The sequence below is a fragment of the Sylvia atricapilla genome, chromosome 30 (genome assembly GCF_009819655.1).
Source record: "Sylvia atricapilla isolate bSylAtr1 chromosome 30, bSylAtr1.pri, whole genome shotgun sequence".
In the NCBI taxonomy this organism is placed as follows: domain Eukaryota; kingdom Metazoa; phylum Chordata; class Aves; order Passeriformes; family Sylviidae; genus Sylvia; species Sylvia atricapilla.
In genome coordinates this window covers 1,990,397-2,011,879 of record NC_089169.1, presented here as the reverse complement: position 1 = coordinate 2,011,879, position 21,483 = coordinate 1,990,397, and the positions used below count along the sequence as shown (strand labels likewise).

The window sequence follows — 21,483 nt, the reverse complement described above, 5'->3', positions numbered from 1 at the left end:
TGGGAGCCAAATCCTCTTCTCAGTGGCCCTCGGGGCTGTTTTTTGTGCTCCCAAAAATCGGAACGTAGAATTTATTACCTGTAGTTATATTCAGCGATCTCCAGGATCCAAAAAGGACAAATTGGAAACGAATGAAAGGGAATAATGAGATTTGGGGGTGAACGGGGGACGGCAGGCTGGTCTTTCTTAAGAATTTTAATTTTAATTTGGGGGATTTTAATTGTTTGTAAGCCTGGCTCCTTTGCTGAGCTCCTTTGGAAAACGTTCGGGAGCTGAAAGCATTAAAACTTTGCCCGAAGAAATTCGGGGAAGAACAGAAAAGGCGGATTTAAACTGGATTTAAACTGTGAGAGGGAGGAGCAGCAGGATCCTCTCCCAGCTCAGCATCTCCAACGCATTTTGCCTCCCTGAAAGCCCAGAAGAGGGTCGGGAAGTGCCCAGATTTATTCCCTCACCCTCAGGAAATCGGCAGAGGGCTCCAGGAGGGAGGAAGGCGCAAGAATTTGTCTTTATTTTGGGAAGTGGGTGGTTTTTTATGCCCCAGGGCTCTGCCTGGCTGTGCCAGGGCCTCTCGAGGCCACGAGATTTTGGGATTCTTGCCAAGGTGCCTCTTGCTGGTGCGGGATGTTCCAGCACCACACGGAGCATCTGCTCCCCCGGGAGCATCCGAGGAAGAGCAGGGAAAGGGCTCCAAAAATAGCAGGAAAATGGCTCAAAAATAGCGGGGAACTGGTTAAAAAAATAGCTGGAAAATGGCTCAAGCAGAGTAGGGAAATGGCTCAAGGAGGAACAGGAAAATGGCTCAAGGAAAAACAAGGAAATGGCTCAAGGAGAGCAGGAAAAAGGCTCAAGAAAAAATAGGGAAATGGCTCAAGAAGAACAAGGAAATGGCTTAAGGAATAGCAGGGAAATGGCTCAAAAACCAGCAGGAATATGGTTCAAACAGAGCAGGGAAATGGCTCAAGGAAAAACAGAGGAATGGCTCAAAAAATAGCAGGAATGTGGCTCAAGGAAGAACAAGGGAAATGGCTCAAGGAAAAATAGGGAAATGGCTCAAAAAATAGCAGGAATATGGCTCCAGGAGAGCAGGGAAGTGGCTCAGGGAAGAGCAGGGAAACAGCTCATGGAGCCCAGCAGAAATAGAGGCAGGGCTGTGTGGGCACCCGTGGGGGAGCTCAGATGGCCCAGTCTGATCCAGCACCGCAGGAACAAAACCCCAAACTGGGGAAACCGGACAGGCACAAGGCAAATCCTGCCGGGCCCCCACAAGCCGAGCAGGGGAACAATCTGGGAACCATCTGGGAGCCATCATCCCTCCTCTTCACCTAACCCCAAACTCTTCTCCTCCTCAGCTCTTCTCAGCTCTCTGAAAAACAAAAACACCCAAAGAACATGTGCTCCCGTGAGAACCGAGGCTGCCACAGCTCCGAGAGCTCCTCCTGCCACGGGGGCAGCTCCTCCTGCCACGACAGCGAACGCTCCTGCCACGGCTCCGAGGGCGTCGTGTGCCACGAGGTGACCGCCGTGCCCGACGTGACGCCCGTGGTGGTGCTGAGCCCGCAGTGCCCGGTGGCCACGGGCACTACCCAGGTGGCCCAGGTGCCCAGGTGGCCCAGGTGCCCCAGGTGCCATGCCAGCAGCAGCAGCAACAGGTCAAGCAGCCAGTGCAGTGGCCGCCGCAGCAGCAGCAGAAGTGAAGGGATGTCACCAAAGCTGTCCCCTGAGCTTGGAGGGGCCCTGCCTCATCCCTGCAGCTCCTTTCCCTGCTCCTGAGAACCCCAAAAGTGGCATTAGCGCGGTGGGAATTGGGATTTGTTGTTTTATTTTCCCCCCTCCGTTCCTTGCTCCCGTCTCCGGATTAATTAAAGCCTAAAGCTCATCAAACCTGCTGGCATCCTGGCGTTTTTCCCCACTGGTTTTCTTTATCTTTGGCATCGTTCCTGAGGCTGGCTGGGCTCGGGGGAGCTGCTCCCCTGCCCGGGGCGTTCCAGCGGCTGGGATGGCTCAGCTGGGCAGTCCCCACACCTTTGGGCACCTGCCAGGCTGATTTCCAAAGCTGACTGGAGCTGGAGGTGCAGATCAGCATCTCTGCAGTCTTGGCCCGGAGACTCAGACTCTCACGGGGATTTTGTGAAGAGTTTGGAGTTTGTTCCTGGCTCAGTTTGGGAATTCTGGAGGTCCCCACGAACAGGAGGACATGAGCAGAGCGAGGAGCTCGTGGTGCTTAGGGTCCCTTCTGAGCCCTCCAAACAGAGAATTTGGGGTGGTTTTTGGGGTGTTTTCTGCTAGGGAACTGTCCCTGTTTTGAAAATTCAGTCAAGGGTCTGGAGGAAATCCCAGAGTAACTGAGGCTGGAAAAGTTCCCCAAGACCTTTGAGTCCAGCCCATCCCCACCGTGTCCCCAGGGCCACCTCCAGGAATTCCCTGGACACCTCCAGGGATGGGCACCCCAAACCTCCCCCAGCAGCCCCTGCCAAACCCTGGTCCCCCTTTCCATGGGGAAATTCCTGATTCCATCCTGAGCCTCCTGTCTGGGAGTTGTGCAGAGCCCAAAATTCTCCATGAGCCGCTTTTCCTCCAGGCTGAGCCCCTTCCCAACTCCCTCAGGATTCTCCAGACCCTTCCCCAGCTCCCTCAGGGTTTCTCAGCCCCTTTCCCAGCTCCCTCAGGATTCTCCAGACCCTTCCCCAGCTCCCTCAGGGTTTCTCAGACCCTTCCCCAGCTCTGTTCCCATCTCTGGACCCTCTCCAGCTCCTCATTGTCCCTCCTGAGTGAGAATAAAAACCCATTCCCAGCTCCTCCCTCAGGGTTTAAACTGACTTAAAACATAAAAGTTCTGAGTCCCCCCCTTGTAGAAATGAAAGGGGGAAATAATAAAAAAGGGGATTTTGGATGAAGTGGTGTCCGTGAAGCCCTGCGGCCAGATTTGTCACTGCACAGAGGCCAGCGGGGTGGCCAGTGGGACATCTGTGGGGTGACAGCAGCCCTGTGTGCAATGCCCCAGACATTTAATGAGCCCTGAAAGGAGCCAGGGACATGCTATTAGCGCTCCTTTAATTGGCTCTGTTAATTAAAGTAGTGAGCAGCCTCAACCCCAGGTGTGAGGTCCGTGATGGCAGGAGCCAGGAATGAACACAGGGGTCGGGGACGTGCAGCTGCAGCCTGGCACGGGGACACTTTGGGGACATCACAGGGGCACCACAGAGCAGTGCCAGCCTGGCACGGGGACACCGTGGGGACATCATGGGGACATCAGAGCAGTGCCAGCCTGGCACGGGAACACCACGGGGACACTTTGGGGACATCATGGGGACATCACAGAGCAGTGCCAGCCTGGCATGGGGACACCGCGGTGACATCATGGGGACATCACAGAGCAGTGCCAGCCTGGCACGGGGACACCGCGGGGACACTTTGGGGACATCACAGGGGCACCACAGAGCAGTGCCAGCCTGGCACGGGGACACCGTGGGGACACCATGGGGACATCAGAGCAGTGCCAGCCTGGCACGGGGACATGACGGGGACACTTTGGGGACATCACAGGGGCACCACAGAGCGGTGCCACCCTGGCACGGGGACACCATAAATTAGAATATTCATCACAAAAGGAGATATAATGGATTGTAACAAAGATATAATGTATGGTAACAAAGATATAATATATTGTAGTGTATATATAATGTATTGTAATGTATATATAATGCATTGTAATGTATATATAATGTATTGTAATGTATATATAACGTATTGTAGTGTATATATAATGTATTGTAATGTATATATAATGTATTGTGATGTATATATGATGTATTGTAATGTGTATATAACGTATTGTAATGTATATATAATGTATTGTAATGTGTATATAATGAATTGTAACCTCGCTCACTAACCTCTTCCTCCTCTCCTTCCCGCTGCTCTTAGCTCTCTTAGCTCTTACCTCTTACCTCTTAACTCTTACCTCTCCTCTTAACTCTTCCCCCTATTCTCGCTCTCCTGCTCTCTTCCCCCTGCCCTTTGCTCTCTCTCTCCATTTTCTCTCATCTCTCACCCTCCTGTCCTCTCTCCCTCTCTCTTTGGGACTTCCCTCCAGCCCAGGCTGGTGGCTGAAGGCAAGGCCCTTTTTTACCCAAAACCCTTGCAATAAAACCACATGTTCTAGAATATCTCAGGTCAGCAGAATTCCTTGTCCCAGCCGTCCATGGATTCTCCTACAAGAAGGGTTCAGGAGCTCGTTCTGTGCCTTGGGATAACGAAGCTCAGCTGGGAAGGGACCAGCACGAGGGATCCCGGTGAGTCAGCAGAGCATCACCCCAAATCCCTCGTGCCTCGCCCCTAATCCCCGCTGCCACCCCGGCGTTGACACATTCCTGCCTTTTATGGGACATGGGGATGTAATTGATGGGTCAGATGGGCATGACTTGTACCCGGGCACAAAAGTCTGCTCGTGATTCACGGGGAAAATCCAGGTCTGGAGTGTTCTCCTGCATCCCTTTGCTGTGTCTGTGTCTCTCCTGAGCTTCATCCCTTGCCTCGTCATTTCCCAAGTCATCCCAGAAGTGTTGGGAGCAGGGCAGCTTTGTCCCAGCTAAAATAAAAATAATTCTGAGCAAAATCAGGAGAGAAAATAACCCTGAGAGGGTGAGCAGAGCTTGGGGCACCCTGGAGGTGTCCAAGGAACTCCTGGATGTGGCACTCGGGGCTCTGGGCTGGGGACAAGGTGGGGCTTGGCCAAAGGTTGGGCTCAGGGGTCTTGGAGATCTTCTCCACCATCAGTGATGGTGGAAATCTGGGGTCCTGTTTACCTCAGGCCGTCCTGTCCTGGGTTTGGATCCCCAAAACCACATTGTAAAACCGGAATAAAACAGAGCCTGAAGGCCCAGGTGGGTTTGTCTGGCCAGGTTTGGGTGGGTGGGGATCCCACAAGGCAGCATCTGTGGGACCACGGCCAGGAACCCACTTCGGGACAGGTTTGGGGTTAGAACCTGTGATCCCATGGACAGAGCCCACCCTGGGGCAGGTTTGGTGACACCCCATGGACAGAAACAGACTCTGGGGCAGGTCTGGTGGCACCCCATGGACAAGAACCCGCTCTGGGACAGGTCTGGTGACAGAACCTGTGACCCCATTGAGAGGAACCCACTCTGGGGCAGGTTTGGTGGCACCCCACAGACAGGAACCCACTTTGGGGCAGGTTTGGTGGCCCTCCATGGCCAGGAACCCACTTTGGGGCAGGTCTGGTGACACCCCATGGCCAGAAACCCACTCTGAGGGAGGTCTGATGACAGAACCTGTGACCCCACAGACAGGAACCCACTTTGGGGCAGGTTTGGTGGCACCCCATGGACAGGAACCCACTTTGGGGCAGGTCTGGTGACAGAACCTGTGACCCCATTGAGAGGAACCCACTCTGGGGCAGGTTTGGTGACAGAACCTGTGACCCCATTGACAGGAACCCGCTCTGGTGGCACCACCTGTGGCCTCATGGCTTTGGTGGCACCTGGAGGAGAAGTCCTTTCTGGGCCACACGGAGCAGCAGGTTGGAATCACCAAGGAAGGACGGATTTGGGCTAACACAAATCTCCTGTTGAGATATCCAGCCTCATTGGGCAATGCCCCTGGAGCGTTCCTGCCCTAAACCTAAATCCCCAGGGATTAACACCAATAATTGTTGGTGGAGGCCGCTCAGGTGGAGCTCCTGGCCCAGGTGACCCCAAGGAATCGGAATTCCCGGATTTACAAACACCTCCCCCGTCCCTGAGCAGATCCATCGGGGCTGGCGTCACTTCACGTGAAATTCCTTCCGATCTCCTTCATCGGGAGGCCAAGGAATTAACGAGCTAATAATAATTACGATGCTAAAAGCACCGAGCATCAAAGGGAGAATACGGGAAGCTGAAGGCAGCGGATGGAAACGGGCTGGGATCTGTAATTAGGGATGCCTCATGGCCCAGATAAACCTGTGCAAAAGTATAAAAGGTTTCCCACCCCAGTTTCCCCACACTTGCTGCTCTGCTCCAAAACAGCTCCATCCCCACTGCTGAAGGGTGAGTCCAACCTTTCTTTTCCCCCTTCAATCTTTTCATTCCCCCCTTCGATTTTTTTCATTCCCCCCTTCAATTTTTTCATTCCTCCCTTTGATTTTTTCATTCCTCCTCTTCAATTTTTTCATTCCTCCCCTTCAATTTTTTCATTCCTCCCCTTAGATTTTTTCATTCCTCTGTTTGATTTTTTCATTCCTCTCCTTCAATTTTTTCACTCCCCCCTTCAATTTTTTTCATTCCTCACCTTCAACCGGGACTTCCAAAAGTCCCAGTTTTTCCTTCGGGAAGCCCGGATGTTTCCCCATGAGTTTGGGCGGAATTGGGGTGTTGGATGTTCCCTCCTCACCTCTGGATCTAGGTCCTGCTGGAGAACAAGTTCGTGGAGAACAAGTTCCTCTTTACCCACAAGAGGAAAATATTTAAAAAAAAAAAAAAAAAAAAAAAAGAGAAGAAAGGCCTTGAGCAGAGGCTCGGGTCAAACCAAAATAACAAAAAGGGTAGAAAATACAAAAAGAGGGTTTTGGTGGGAGAGGGATGAGAAGATTCCAAGGGAGCAGCCTGAGGGTCTGTAGCTGCTCCTGGGAAATGGATGTTTGGGCCAGTTTTCCTCTGGGAATCCAGTCCCATTGGAAAATGGGTGATTGGGCCATTGAATCAAGTCCAATCCATAAAATCTTCTGGGTTTGGTGAGGGATTAAAGCATCTCCCAACAACACCGACCAAAATTCCTGAAGCCCTGAAGAAATTAGGAGGAAAAATGGGGAATTTCAGGGCAAATATCCATGGGCTGTAGTGAAGGATCAGAGCATCTCCCAACACCGACCCAAATTCCTCACCCCTGAAGAAATTAGGAGGAAAAATGGGGAATTTCAGGGCAAATATCCATGGGCTGTAGTGAAGGATCAGAGCATCTCCCAACACCGACCCAAATTCCTCACCCCTGAAGAAATTAGGATGAAAATGAGGAACCCCAGGGCAAATATCCATGGGCTTTAGTGAGGGATTAAAACATATACAAACAACACCGACCCCAAATTCCTCACCCCTGAAGAAATTGGGAAGAAAATGGGGGATCCCAAGGTAAATATCTCTGGGCTGGTGCCCTCTGTGACCGTTCCTCTGCTCCCTGCAGCCCTGCCACAACTGCAGCGCGATGTGTTCCCGCGGGTCCTGCCACAGCCACGAGACCTCGTGCCACGAGTCCCGCTCGTCCTGCCACGACTCGGGGCCCTCCTGCCACTACACCGTGCAGAGGCAGCCCGTGCAGAAGTTCAGCTACGTGCAGCCCTGCTGTGCCCCCGTGCAGCCCTGCTACGCACCAGTGCAGCGTTACTGCCCACCAATGCAGCCCTGCTGCGCCCCAATGCAACGTTACTGCCCCCCGGTCTGTCCCCAGGTCACCAAGAACGTCTGCAAGCTGCCACCCACCTACCCCAAGTACTAAAGGTCGCTCCTGCCTGGTGACTGAAGCCTGAATTGATGGTTCTTTGTTCCCCATTTTTAATTCGATCCTCTGGTTCTCCACCCCACGGTTAGAGTTTGGTTCCTGGGTTTGCTCCTATTCGCTTTAATTTGCCCCGGGTTGCTCTCCACGAGGCCGGGGGTGGTTCCTGTTGCTCTTCGCCCACCTGGCAGCCCCCCAAAACAATAAAATTTCGTTTCCAAAAGCAAAAAAGTGGTTTATGGCCTGTTCATTCTTTGACCTTTTTTTTTTTTATTTTCTTCAGAGTGATTCTTTCCTCCGACCCCTTGGTCGCCACTTCTCGCTCTTTGCTCCTCAAGCCGATCACAAAAATGTTCCTAAAACTCCAAAATAATAAAAGCCACGTGATTCCTGAGGCTTTTCTGGGGCAGGCGAGGGCTCGGGGAGCTCCTCTGCATCCTGTTTATTCACATATGGACACACAGAACATGAATTTATACATTTATATCCCGGAGGAATCATTCCCAAGGGGATGCTGAGCCCCTGGAAGTGTCCAGGGACACCCCTGGGATGGTGGGAGGTGTCCCTGTCGGTGGCAGGAGTGGCACTGGAGACCTTTAAGGTCCTTTCCCATCCCATCCAGGCCATTCCCAGTGCAGGACTATCCCTGTCCCATCCTCAGCAGCTCCTCACGCTTCATCCATCCCTCTGACTCAGAGCCACAAACCTTCCGAGGTGTCTAATAAATGCAAATGAGCACCTCGTGGTTTTGTTGTTTTTTTTTTTTCCTGAGCCATGCTTCTTTCACTGGGGCACCAAATTACTGTTTTCAGCAACTGCAGGCGCTTGAAACGAGTGTGAAGTGTCTCTCTGGGCTTTTGACGAGCTCAGATTTTTCTTATCTCCCCCTCCTGGCTGAGGCACCGGTTCCAGAACTGGCTCTGTGGCTGCATCAGCTTCCCCAGGAGCCAGGGGAGCCGACTCAGCGGGAATTAATGACCCTGGGAGCTGAGTGAGATGATCTTTAATGTCCCTTCCAACCCCAGATGGTCCCCGTGTTTCCCTGACTCCGCGAATTCCTCCCGTCTGACGGGGAATTGACTCCCCCAAAAAAGGAGTTTTAACCCACCCCAGATGGAGAGTTTCTACCTCACAGCTCGCAGCAGATTTCAGATTCTCCTAAGCGAAGATTGGCTCGAAAATATTCGTTTAAAAGGCGATTAATAAAAATAATCATAAAATAGTTCGGGTTGGGAGGGACCCTAAACATCATCTCATTCCCCGAGCCCTGAGTTGTTCCTGTGGCACTCACTTGGATAAAAGCCACAAAGAAAAGGGACAATCACCCATTTTCATGGCTCTAAAAGCTGGGGGTGGTCTGAGAGAAGCTTGGAAGCCAAGAGCCAAACGCGGGAATGAACAGAAATTACAAAACTGCTCAAAAACTAAAACGAGACCCCACAGAAATTTAAAAATCCGGGCTAGAAAACGGGTTGCCAAGAGGTAAAATCCTCACATGAACCCTCCCCGCTGAGGATTCGAAATCTCCTGTACCCAGGAAGGACGTGAGCAGGAAAACATTGTGGCACAAACCAAAAATAAAACCAGCTGATGGTCAGCAAAAAAAAAAAAAAAAAAAAAAAAAAAAAAATCGAGATTGGGGATGTCCCTTTGGCGTCACCTCCGGAGCCCAGGTAAGTCACCAGGACCTCCCTCTAATGAACTCCCTGGGAGTTGTGGCTCTTAATTACAGCCCCTCGTGTCAGGGGGAATAAAACCCCATCAATCAAAAGGTGACTGTGGCATGGAGAACCAGGGGATGGAGTCAAACCCTCCTCGAGCTGACGCAATCCCAGTTACCCAACGACAAATCACTTAATAACTCCAGGGACAGGGTCATTTTTTTTATTTTTTTTTTTTTTGCCAGGGAAATACGCAGCAGCCTCCAAAAAATGCCCTTCTAAGCAAGGTTGGGAAATCCCTTCGCTCATTAAAGGAAAAACTCATCGTTGGGTTGTTTGGTTTTTTTTTTTTTATTTAATTTCCTGACAGCATCGGGTCGGAAATGCTAAAAACAAGACGCAGGGGATAAATATGAAGGTGCGGGTTTGTGTCAGCATTGCCAAGGGGTGTCTAATTCCCGGGAAAACGCTTTGGGAGATATAAAAGTCCGGCATCTCCTGTCCATCCCTCACTCAGCACCAGCTCCCCGAGCTCCTCCTCCCGCTCCGGCCAAGGGTGAGTTTTGGGTGGTGTTGATTTATCTCCTCCTGAGCAGCAGAATTTCACAAAGTTCTGTGTTTAGGCCTTGACTTTGGCTCAGGAATTCTTTATTTCTGATGATGGGGTGCCCTGAACAGACACAAGGAGAGATTGGTTTGCTCGTGGATGGGATGGCAGAAAAAAATTGGGGTGATTGAAGGAGCAGATGTGCAAAGACGGGGAGATTTTGGGAGGCTGTTGCAGTATTGGACACCCAAAGGACGAGGCAGGCAGTGGGAAGTCAGGCAGGAAAGTTCTATTTTCAAATTTTTGACTCTATTTATAGACACTTTTCACAGAAGGCCAAAGGTTGGCCACTTTTTCGACTTTATTATTATTATTAATAATAATAATAATAATAATAATCACATTTCTCCTCCCAGAGGAGAAATAGGATTAATAATATCATATTTGAAATGTGATTAATAATATTTCTCCCAGAGGAGAAATACATAAACAAGGTAGGTAATTTTAAATATATACGTGGTTTACATGAAGCTGTGTGAGAATCTCCACTGTGAAAATTTAAACGCTCTGAAGGCAAGAAAACTTGGGGAGATGGAATCCAGCAAATTCTGGAATTGTGGGAATTCCTCCCCAGACTGGCAGGGGATGGAGGCAGAGAGGGCTCAGAGCAGCTTTAGAAGGGAATTCTGCCTTAAAAAGCTCCAAGAGGAGCATCTGGGGAGGGGAAATTCCCGTCACGGAGCGTCGCCTGAAAGGAAGAGTCGCCACAAAACAGAGGGAAAAATCATTCCCCATTCCAGAGGGGAATGAGGGGTGAGGAAAATACAGAATGGGAGGGCACATCCCAGCCTGAACATCCCTCTCCTCCTTCCAGAACTCTGCCAGAACTCCGCCAGAACTCCAGCGCCATGTGCCACCGCTACGAGTCCTCCTCCTCCTGCCACGGCTCCCGCTCATCCTGTCACCGCTCCTGGTTCTCCTGCCTGCGCTCCCGCTCCTCCTGCCACCAGCCTGAGCCCTCCTGCCCCGAGATCCAGAGGCAGAAATGCGCCTACACGAGGCCCTGCTGTCCCCCTGTCCCCTGCTGTCCCCCCGTGCAGCGCTGCTGTCCCCCTGTGCCCCGCTGTGCTCCTGTCCCCTACTGTCCCCAAGTCCCCTGCTGCCCCCAGGTCCCCTATTGTGCTCCTGTCCCCTACTGTCCCCCTGTGCCCCGCTGTCCCCCTGTCCCCTGCTGTCCCCAAGTCTCCTGCTGTCCCCAGTACACCAAGAACACCTGGAACCTTCCACCGGCGTGTGCCAAGTTCTGAACGGGATCCGACCTCGGATGGGATCCCTGGGCCTCTGTGGGATGAAATCTTCCCATAATTAACGTTCGTGGTGTCGTTCCTGCTGAATTATTGGGGAAATGTCCTGTTTAATTATTATTCGGGGCGTGGTTGCTTCGGTTGGGAATCTTCCTCTGTCTCGCTCTGCTGTTTCAGACTCTTCTGGGTGTGGGGAAAAATAAATCTGATTCATGAGACCCTCGTTGCCTTTGAATTTGTTTTATTTTTACTTGGGTGGGTATTTTTGGTTCGGTGGTTTTTTGGGTTTTGGTTTTTTGGTGGGTTTGGTTTTGGTTGGTTGGTTTATTTTCTTTTTGGTGTTATTTGGGGGGATGGGGTTTGGGGCTTTTTTTGGTAATTTTTTCAGGGGTTTCCAGTTCAAATTTCCTTGTGTTTCCAAAGTATCCCAATATTTGGTGGTGAATAGTTCCCACGTTAATTTGGGAATAAACAGAAGAATAAACTGTTTCAGACTCGGGTGTGGGAAACAATAAATCTGATTCATGAGACCCTCTTTGCCTTTGAATTTATTTTCCTTTAATTTTTTTTTTCAGGTGTTTTCCATTCAAATTTCTTTCTGTTCCCAAAGTGTCCCAACATTTGTTGGCAGATAATTCCCTCATTCCTTCAGGAATAAACAGATGACTCAGTAAAAGAAAGGGGGAGATGGTCAGAGATTGGACTCGGTGATCTCAGAGGGCTTTTCCAACCTCAGCGATTCCAGGAAATTAAACGCAATTTAATAAGTAGGTGACAGTTGCCAGTGCTCCTTCTCCATATGCAGTAACTTACTCTGAGCTCTGTTTCAGACCTTGGGTTATAAATTTTCAAACATCTGAAAGCCTTTGAGCCTCTGAAAACACAAACCCCAAATTCCTGTGACCCCCAAATTTCCTTCGAGAAAAGGAGGGTGGAAACTCTCCTGAGATCCCATTTCCCTGAGCAGGAATTTCCTGAATTGGAAAAGGCTCAGAGATGTTTCCTGGGTGTTTTTGGGAGGTTCTTGAGGAGGCAGAAAGATTTTGGAGAGCATCGATGTGATGCTTCAGGCCAGAGCCAGGACAAAAGGAGAGCAAAAGTCACACAAAGCTGTCACTTTGTCCCCTGGGCTGAGTCTCCAATGGTCCCTGAGGAATTCCTGCCATCCTCCCTCACTCCACAAAACTCCCCACAAGGAATTGTCTGCCTCTGGCCTGGAGAGCAACTGTGGGACAGTTTGGGAGATCTTCCCTCCCCAGTCAGGGAATTGCTCTAAAAAGGAACATTTTCCCATTTTCCCGGGCTGAGGAGTTCCATCATCTTACATTTCAAACTCTCTGAGTCAAACAGGGTCACAAATCCATCCCCGGTGCCCAAACTTCCACCAGCAGTGACAAAACCCAACATTTGCACAGATTTCAGCTGCTCTGAACCCTTCGGTGAGCTGGGAAAAAAACCACAAACCTGAGGGATCGCAGGAGGAAAGAGAAACCAAGGAATGGGAAAATTTTATATCCTCAAACCTCATACAGAGCTCGGGGTCAGATGGTTTTCCCCTGATTTACACATTAATAACCAGAGTGGGAAAATTTGATATCCTCAAACCTCATACAGAGCTCGGGGTCAGATGTTTTTCCTTTGATTTACTCATTAATAACCAGAGTGGGAAAATCTATATCCTCAAATCCTGTGCAGAGCTTGAGGTCAAAATTTTCCCCTGATTTACTCATTAATAACCCAAGATTCACGTAGAACACCCTGATGGGATCGCCCCGAGCCGAGGGGCACGTGAAGGACCAGGAACATTTTATCCCTGGCCATCCCAGGCAGCCGAGGAGATCCCGCTGGATTTTCCAGTGTTGTGCCATCCGCAGGAACTGCAGCCCAATAATCCCATTTCCTCTTGGCAAACAGAGGGAATCAAATCCCTGAGCTGTCACCCCAAGAGTCAGCATTTCCAAGGCTCCTTGCGCTCCTGATGCAACCCCTCGTCCCTAATTAAGGCTGTCACCTCGTTGTCAGTCTCCAGGAAATGGGAGACGGGAGCTGCCTCCCAAAATCTCCGCGTGAGGAGGAATCACCGCCGGGATGGGACGACCAGGAGGGAACACCTCGAGACGGGGGAAGCGCAAACATCCGAGGCAGAATTAATTAAATTGTCCTGACGAGGAGGTGACTCCCAACCCCGGGAGAGTATAAAAGGTCCCTCAGCTCCATCGTCCACAGCCACCAGCCTTTGCTTCCAGAAACTTCTCACCTCAGCTGAAGAGGGTAAGGAAAATTTCATTATTCCTGTTTTTGTTGGCAGAGGGGAAACCTCCAGCGAGGGTTTTTATGGATGTCCCGGGAGGTGGGATTTAGGGAAGTGCTGAGGGAGGGGTGGGGGTTCTCAGGGATTCCCGGGAAAGGTGCAGGGATGACACAAACTCTGCTGGAATTTGGGGTTTGGCTGATGAGATCCTGGAGCTCAGATGGACACGCAGGGCCCTGATCTCACATCCCAAAGGACCCCCAGGTCCATTTCACACCCCAATGGACCCACAGGGCCCTGATCTCACACCCCAATTCCCAGACCACCCCCAGCAGGATCAAGGGTGTGCTGGGTCTGATTAGGGGTGTGGAAAAAAAAGGAGACAAACAGTCCACGGGAAATCTCAAGTGAAAAAAATATCATTTAAAAGAAAAAAGGGGAGGGAGAACAAGAAGTGAATCAGAGCCTCCTCTCACCGACCCTTTGCTCCACACAGAACTCCAGCACCATGTGCTCCCGCAGCTCCTGCCACGACTACGATTCCTCCTGCCACGGCTCCCGCTCCTCCTGCCACGACTCGGGGCCCTCCTGCCACTTCACCGTGCAGAGGCAGCCCAAGTTCAGCTACGTGACACCCTGCTGTCCCCCGGTGCAGCCTTACTGCCCACCAGTGCAGCGTTACTGCCCCCCAGTGCAGCGTTACTGCCCACCAATGCAGCCCTGCTGCGCCCCAGTGCAGCGTTACTGCCCCCCGGTCTGTCCCCAGGTCACCAAGAACATCTGCAAGCTGCCACCCACCTACCCCAAGTTCTAAAGGCAAGATCTGGGCATACACCCGTGGCTTCTCGCCCGAGATTTCCCCGTGCTGGCTCAGCTTCGTCATTTCTCTCCAAGCAAAGCTTCCCAAAACTGCCGGGGGTGGAGTGGTTTTGGGATGAAACCTCCCGGTTTTAGGAGCTCCGAGGTGTTTGTCTTTCCTCTGCCAACGCTGGGAGTTGTTCCCTCCTCGCTTCGCTCTCCAGCAATGCAATAAAAATGGTGTTTGACAGTGCTGGGTGATTTCAGTCACTGCCCCATTGCCCCTGGGGGAAACAGGGACACCGAGGGGCTGGAGAGGGTCAAGAGATGGGAACAGAGCTGGGGAAGGGGCTGAAGAAACCCTGAGGGAGCTGGGGAAGGGTCTGAGAAACCCTGAGGGAGCTGGGGAAGGGTCTGAGAAACCCTGAGGGAGCTGGGGAAGGGGCTGAGAAACCCTGAGGGAGCTGGGGAAGGGTCTGGAGAATCCTGAGGGAGTTGGGAAGGGGCTCAGCCTGGAGGAAAAGAGGCTCATGGGGAATTTTGGGCTCTGCACAACTCCCAGACAGGAGGCTCAGGATGGAATCAGGAATTTCCCCATGGAAAGGGGGATCAGGCCTTGGCAGGAGCTGCCGGGGGAGGTTTGGGGTGTCCATCCCTGGACAGGGAATTCCTGTAGGTGGCCCTGGGGACATGGTGGGGACAGGCTGGATTTTGGTGTTTTCTCAGGGATTCTGGTCTGGTGGAATCTTTGTTTCCTTGTGGGTTTGGAATCATAACTTAATCCCCAGAGCCGGAGGAATGCCAAGGAAACGGTGAAATCCATGGAAAACGGCTGGGGGGGCTGGGAGGGGCACGTGGGGGGTGAATTCCTGAGGGAGACAAATCCTTGCCCCGGGCCCGGCAGATGTTGAAGGGTTCAATTTCCAGCCTGACCCGTGTGTTCACGTTTTCCCCACGTGCTTTCAGAAGAGCCACCGCTCTTTTTGGAACAGAAATAAAACCTTATTTGGAACTGAAACGGCCTCGATTAACCTGGTTTTTGCAGTGTAAAAATAAATAAATGGAGGTTTCCCGGCGTGATTCACCCCTCGCCAGCATGAGAAATGGGCTGGAACGAGGTGAGTGCTGCCACAGCCACGAAATGACGGGTTGGGTCAATGAGGAATGGGAATTTGTTATTTATGGGTGGTGGAGAAAGCGCTCATTAGGGAGGAAGGGGTTAAAAAGGAAAAGTTGCGGCCAGGATTGAGAGTGAGGAGTGATTCACCTGCCTGGGGGGTTCCTGCCCTTGCTGAAAGGTGCCAGCCTCACAGGAGCTGAAAAAATATTAATTTCTTACTCATTCCTGCCCTCCCTTGCGGGTGAGAACGGAGTTACTGAGGTTTCCTGGCCGCGGCACAGGTTTGGGTTTCGAGCGGAGATTTTCACTTTGCTGCCCCAAAAATTCCAACTTTCCCCTCTCTGGCTCAACCTGGCACGTTTTATTTCCTTTTCCAAATCCAGACAGGGTCGTGAAGTTGATGTGGAGCCTTTCCCCTGTGGATCCAGGCTATTGGGAATGTTGAGAATGTTTTATTTCCTTTTTCAAATCCAGACAGGGTCGTGAAGTTGATGTGGAGCCTTTCCCTGGTGGATCCAGGCTGTTGGGAATGTTGGGAATGTTGGGAATGTTTTATTACCTTTTTCAAATCCAGACAGGGTCGTGAAGTTGATGTGGAGCCTTTCCCCGGTGGATCCAGGCTGTTGGGAATGTTCGGAATGTTGGATCTGCAGGGGCTTCAGGGAAGCTGGAGAGGGATTTTTTTTTTCCTCAGGAACTTCAGGGACAAGACACGGGGAAATGATTCCAGAGTGATGGAGAGGAGTTTCGGGTGGGATTTTGGGGAAGAAATCGTTCCCTGTGAGGCCTGGAAGAACTACAAACGTTTGGCAAAAGAAACCCAGGGACATTTCTGCTTTGTTTGGGAACAGCCAAATAAGGACAAGGAAAATCCCACAACAGGGATAAACTGGGAGGAAACCCCAGGGATTCCTCACAGGATTAACGGGCAGGAATTTGCCTCAGTTGTCTCTCAGCCAGGATTGTTTTCCTGGATCTCCAATCCAAACAAACCGAGCTCTGCTGCTGTGGGCGTCGTTCAGAGCCTGGGCAGTCCTTTCACTCAAAAAAAAAAAAAAAAAAAAAAAAAAAAATTGAGAAATTGTTATGGCCCGAATTTTAATATTTTCCTCTGTGAAATCGCTGTTGGGCCTGTGAATCCTCCTGGTGGAGCTTTAAACACCTCTGGTGTTCACATCCAGCTGGAACGATGGGTTTGGGTTTTGGGGCTTTTTATATTTTAATTAATTAATTGTTTGGTTTGGTTTGGTTTTTTGGGGGTTTTTGGTGTGGTTTGGGTTTTGGGGGGGTGGGTTTTTTGGTTTTTGTTGGGTTTTTTCTTTGTTTTGGGGGATTGGGTTTTTTGTTGGTTTTGGTTTTTTAGTTTGGTTTGATTTGATTTGGTTTGGTTTGGTTTAGTTTCTTTTGGTTGGTTTTGGTTTGGGTTTGGGTTTTTTGTTGGGTTTGGTTTTTTTGGAGGGGGTTTTTTTTTGGAGGGTTGTTTTATTTTGGTTTGGGGGTTTTTTTTGTACGAATCCACACACCAAATCCGTACAAAATCGCCATAAAACAGCCTCATTTCGGCCAACCTCTCCTTCTCCTCCACCTCTCAGCCCAGGATATCCCACATTTCTAACACCGAAGTTTCCCGCCCCTTTCCTGGAATCCCCTGCCCCGCCCTCGGGGTGCGAATCTCAATCACTAATTAGGCGATAATGGGCGGGACCCAAATAGGGAATGGAGCTCCGGGGGAACAGGAACGTTGACCTTGGGGTGACCTTGCCCCGAGATTCGGTGACCTCACGGTCCTGTGGGTTCCTCAAAGCGTGACCCAGCCGAAAATCACGAGCAGAACCAGAGGAATTGTGTCACCGGGAGTCAAACGGAAGGTTCTGGTGACCTAAAGTGTGAAAAAAACGAGGTTCGCTTTCTTAGGAAAATTTATAAGTTTAATGAATTTTTTTTAAAGACACAATTAGGAGACGGACAAATAAAAAATAGCAGCGGCCAGAAAGCACAGCCTAATTCAGAAAATACTTATTTAAATGTTTGTTGTTACCTATTCAAAAGACCTCGATGCATTATTCAAACATTCCTCTTGAATATATAATATATAAAAATATTTTTTATACTAAGAATTTTTAATCTATATATACATACATATTAATCACACTGCCATTTCTAAGCCCCGTTAACAGCAGAAAATAAAGTATATTAATGCAGCAAAACCTTCCCATGTTGTACTCATTAGAGTTCATTTTAATATTTGAGAAATATTAAGATCGGCAAACATTTAAAATGTTTGTGAAATATTTAATATTCGCAAACATTTTAAAATATTTGTGAAATGTTTTGATTTTTGCAAATATTTTAATATTTAATATGCTCCTTCCCCTGGGGTGACCTCAGACACCAAACATTTCACCTGACCAGAGACAGATCATTTTTTTAATAGAGTTGTCATTTAATTTGAGATCCTCGAGATGCCCGGGACATCACACCAAGGAGGGGCTTTTATGCAAAACAGATATTAACATCCGTCATTAATGACTGATCACTGCATGATCATTAACACCAGCACTAATCACTGCCAGTGACTGGCTGGGAGCTGAGCACGGGAGTTTTTCCAGAATTAACACCCGTGGGTGGCTCTTGACTACTCCGGGGCATTTGGGACCTAGAAAGAATTGAACAGGAATTCTGCAGGTCGAGTTACGCCGGGCATGAAGAGGATGCAAAACTTCCAGGGCGGTTTTGCATTTTGCTTTTATTTAAATACATCAATAGGAAAAAAAAAAAAAAAAAAAAACCAACACGGGCTCTTGTTTGACCAGAAACCAATTCCAGATTTTCATGATAAATTTGCAGTGAAAATGCAGATCTGCTGTTGGCAAAGCTCAAGGAGAGTTTGGACAACAACCTGAGGCATGGGGTGGGATTTTTGGGGCTGTGCAGGAGCGGGACTGGATGGTCCCTGTGGGTCTTTTCCAGCCTGGGATATTCCGTGATCCCAGGGTTCTGCTCCAGACATGTTTTCCCATGCACGGATGGGGTGAGGCAGAGAGGGACGAGGTGTCAGGAATTTTCTGGGTTTCTGAACATTCCGGGTTTCTGAACATTCCAAGTTTCTGAACATTCTGGGTTTCCGGAACTTTCTGGGTTTCAGGAGCTCTCTGGGTTTCAGGAACTCTCTGAGTTTCCGGAACGTTCTGTGTTTGCCCTTCTGGCGGCCCCGGAGGAGGATTTTGGGCTCCACCATTTCTGCCTTCAGACACAAAGTCTGAACCGCGCTTCCTGGAATTCCATTTTAAAAATCTTGTATCGAGGGGCAAACTGACGTCCAGAAGCTTTCTGCACGCCTCTGGAATCCACTGCGCCTCAATCTTAATGAGGATTTTTATGTTAATTAATCATCTCCGTGCAGCAGCCTCGCCGTATGCAAAGCGAGGACAAGGGACAACCCCTCCGAGCGTCCCGCAAGAATTAACTCGACATTAAAAAATTGTAAAAAATTCACAGGGCAAAATTGATAATGGCCCCAAATTGAAGGGTTGGTCAAAAGCCACGAGGCGAAGACTAAACGCACGAAGGCCCACGGGGTGAATAAGTGCAGGGTTGGTGCGTAAATCACGGATTGCTGGGGGGTACCTCATGTCCGGCAGGACAACCTCGACCTCAATAAAAGCTCTGCAGGTGCCTCTGCTCCTCACACACCTCCAGCACTCAACCATTCAACTCAACCACTCAACGGTGAGTGTTCCTTTCGAGGGGTTCTTCGGTTCTCCTTCGAACAGGTGGTGGGTTGAGGTTGTGTCTTTGCGTCTGGTCTCTGCAGGGCTTTGGGCTGGGTGGGCCTTTAAAGGCGTCTTCCCACCCAAGCTCTTCTTTGATCCCGTGATTTTATGATTCCGTGGGTTGGTGGTTCCGAGGATTTACAGCTCCGCAGTGGGTTTGGGGTTCTGCGGGTTCTGGGGTCTGTGTTTTGGGTTCCGTGACCTCTCCGAGCTCCCGATTTTTAGTGACGCTGTTGATCTGTTGCCTCTTGCAAATTGCGGAGAGGGCACAGCAGAAAACGAGCTGCTGGGGGTGGAAATTCAGGGAGGGAAGGTCTTGGATGAGCAGAGCTTGGGCAGCTCCCGGGAGAGTTGGAATATCTCCGGGACAGAGCAGCAGCTGGTTCAGTTCCTGTAAGGACCTTGGATTTCCAGCTCAGGACAAAGAAATGGGGAGCGGGATGGGATGTGGGCCCGGGCAGTGTGGAAAATGGGACGGATCTCCAAGTCCTTTGGAGGGATGAGATGAATCTCCAAGCCCTTTGTGTTCCAGGTCCTCACTCCTCTCCTAGCACCATGTGCTCCACTGGATGCTGTTCCACGGCTTGCTGCTCTGTTGTGAAGAGCAAGACCGTCTGCTGCAGCCCCTGCAAGACTGTCTGCTGCAGCCCCTGCAAGACCGTGTGCTGCAGCCCCTGCAAGACCGTGTGCTGCAGCCCCTGCAAGACTGTCTGCTGCAGCCCCTGCAAGACCGTGTGCTGCAGCCCCTGCAAGTCTGTGTGCTGTGAGCCCTGCAAGACCGTGTGCTGTGACCCGTGCCAGAAGCCCTGCTGTGACCCGTGCCAGTCTTGCTGTGATCCATGCCAGTCCTGCTGTGACCCGTGCCAGAAGCCATGCTGTGACCCATGCCAGTCTTGCTGTGATCCGTGCCAGAAGCCCTGCTGTGACCCGTGTCAGTCCTGCTGTGACCCGTGCCAGAAGCCATGCTGTGACCCATGCCAGTCTTGCTGTGATCCGTGCCAGAAGCCCTGCTGTGACCCGTGTCAGTCCTGCTGTGACCCGTGCCAGAAGCCATGCTGTGATCCATGCCAGTCCTGCTGTGACCCGTGCCAGAAGCCCTGCTGTGACCCATGCCAGAAGCCCTGCTGCGATCCGTGCCAGACCGTCTGTTGTGATCCATGCCAGAAGCCGTGCTGTGACCCGTGCCAGACTGTGTGCTGTGACCCGTGCCAGAAACCTTGCTGTGATCCGTGCAAGACCGTCTGCTGTGACCCGTGCCAGAAGCCGTGCTGTGACCCATGCCAGTCCTGCTGTGATCCATGCCAGAAGCCATGCTGTGACCCATGCCAAACTGTGTGCTGTGACCCGTGCCAGAAGCCCTGCTGTGACCCGTGTCAGTCCTGCTGTGACCCGTGCCAGAAGCCGTGCTGTGACCCATGCCAGACTGTGTGCTGTGACCCGTGCCAGAAGCCCTGCTGTGACCCGTGTCAGTCCTGCTGTGACCCGTGCCAGAAGCCCTGCTGTGACCCGTGTCAGTCGTGCTGTGACCCATGCCAGAAGCCGTGCTGTGACCCATGCCAGTCCTGCTGTGACCCGTGCCAGAAGCCGTGCTGTGACCCGTGCCAGCAGTCTGTGTGCTGTGACCCGTGCCAGTCCTGCTGTGACCCGTGCCAGAAGCCCTGCTGTGACCCGTGCCAGCAGTCTGTGTGCTGTGACCCGTGCCAGTCCGTGTGCTGCACCAAGGTGAAGTCCGTGTGCTGCGTGCCCCGGCCCTGCTGCTGCCCCTGCTGCTCCTGCCTGGTGAAGAAGCCCGTGGTGGTTTGCTGCACCCCGGTGAGGAAGTACTGCACCCCCTGCATCCCCATCCAGCAGTGCTGTGCCAGCCTCAAGAAGACCTGCTGAGGTGTCCCCGAGGCGAAAAGCTGCCTGTTTGGTTGTCATCATGATGGGGCCAATTTGTACCAATTTTCTACTTCTTTTCAAGCTCAAACTGCTTCTCCTTACTCTCCTTTAGTTATGGACTGTCTTTAATTATTGACCTGAATTTTTCACTCATTTTGGAAGGTGTTAGGTATTAGCAGGGTGTTAGTTCTCCTCCTGGTGTTTGGGAAATCTTTGGTGTCACCGCGGTCACCCTTCCTTTCCTCTCTCGGTTGTAGACAATAAAATTTAGCACCAAGCAAAACGCAACGTTCGGTCTCTTGGTTGTTCTTACGGCTTTGCACTTTTGTCACCTTGCCCAGAATTTTTCACTTTGCCCCGGGTTTGTCACTTTGCCCAGGTTTTGTCACCTTGCCCAAGATTTGTCACCTTGTCCCAAGTTTGTCATCTTGCCCAGAATTTGTCACCTTGCCCAGGGTTTATCACCTTCCCAGAATTTGTCACTTTGCCCCAGGTTTGTTGCTTTGAGAAGAGTTTGTCACTTTGCCCCGAGTTTATCACCTGCCCAGAATTTGTCACCTTGCCCAGGGTTTATCCCCTTGCCCAGAATTTGTCACTTTGCCCAAAACTTGTCACTTTTCCCCAAGTTTGTCACTTTGCCCAGAGTTTGTCCTCGTT

The 21,483-nt window shown here is 50.9% G+C and overlaps 2 protein-coding genes across 2 annotated transcripts; both read left to right on the top strand.

Moving 5' to 3' along the window:
* Positions 1-13,670: 13,670 nt before the first annotated feature.
* LOC136372986 (putative small proline-rich protein 5) lies at positions 13,671-14,068 on the top strand. Its single transcript, XM_066337898.1, has one exon. It carries the CDS (start codon positions 13,763-13,765, stop codon positions 14,066-14,068), a length of 306 nt encoding a protein of 101 aa, XP_066193995.1. The 5' UTR covers positions 13,671-13,762.
* A 5,432-nt stretch (positions 14,069-19,500) lies between these two features.
* LOC136372909 (keratin-associated protein 4-9-like) lies at positions 19,501-20,826 on the top strand. Its single transcript, XM_066337764.1, has 2 exons — positions 19,501-19,629; positions 20,017-20,826. The coding sequence occupies exons 1-2, from the start codon at positions 19,501-19,503 to the stop codon at positions 20,824-20,826; spliced, it is 939 nt and encodes a 312-aa protein (XP_066193861.1).
* The last annotated feature ends 657 nt before the right edge of the window (positions 20,827-21,483 follow it).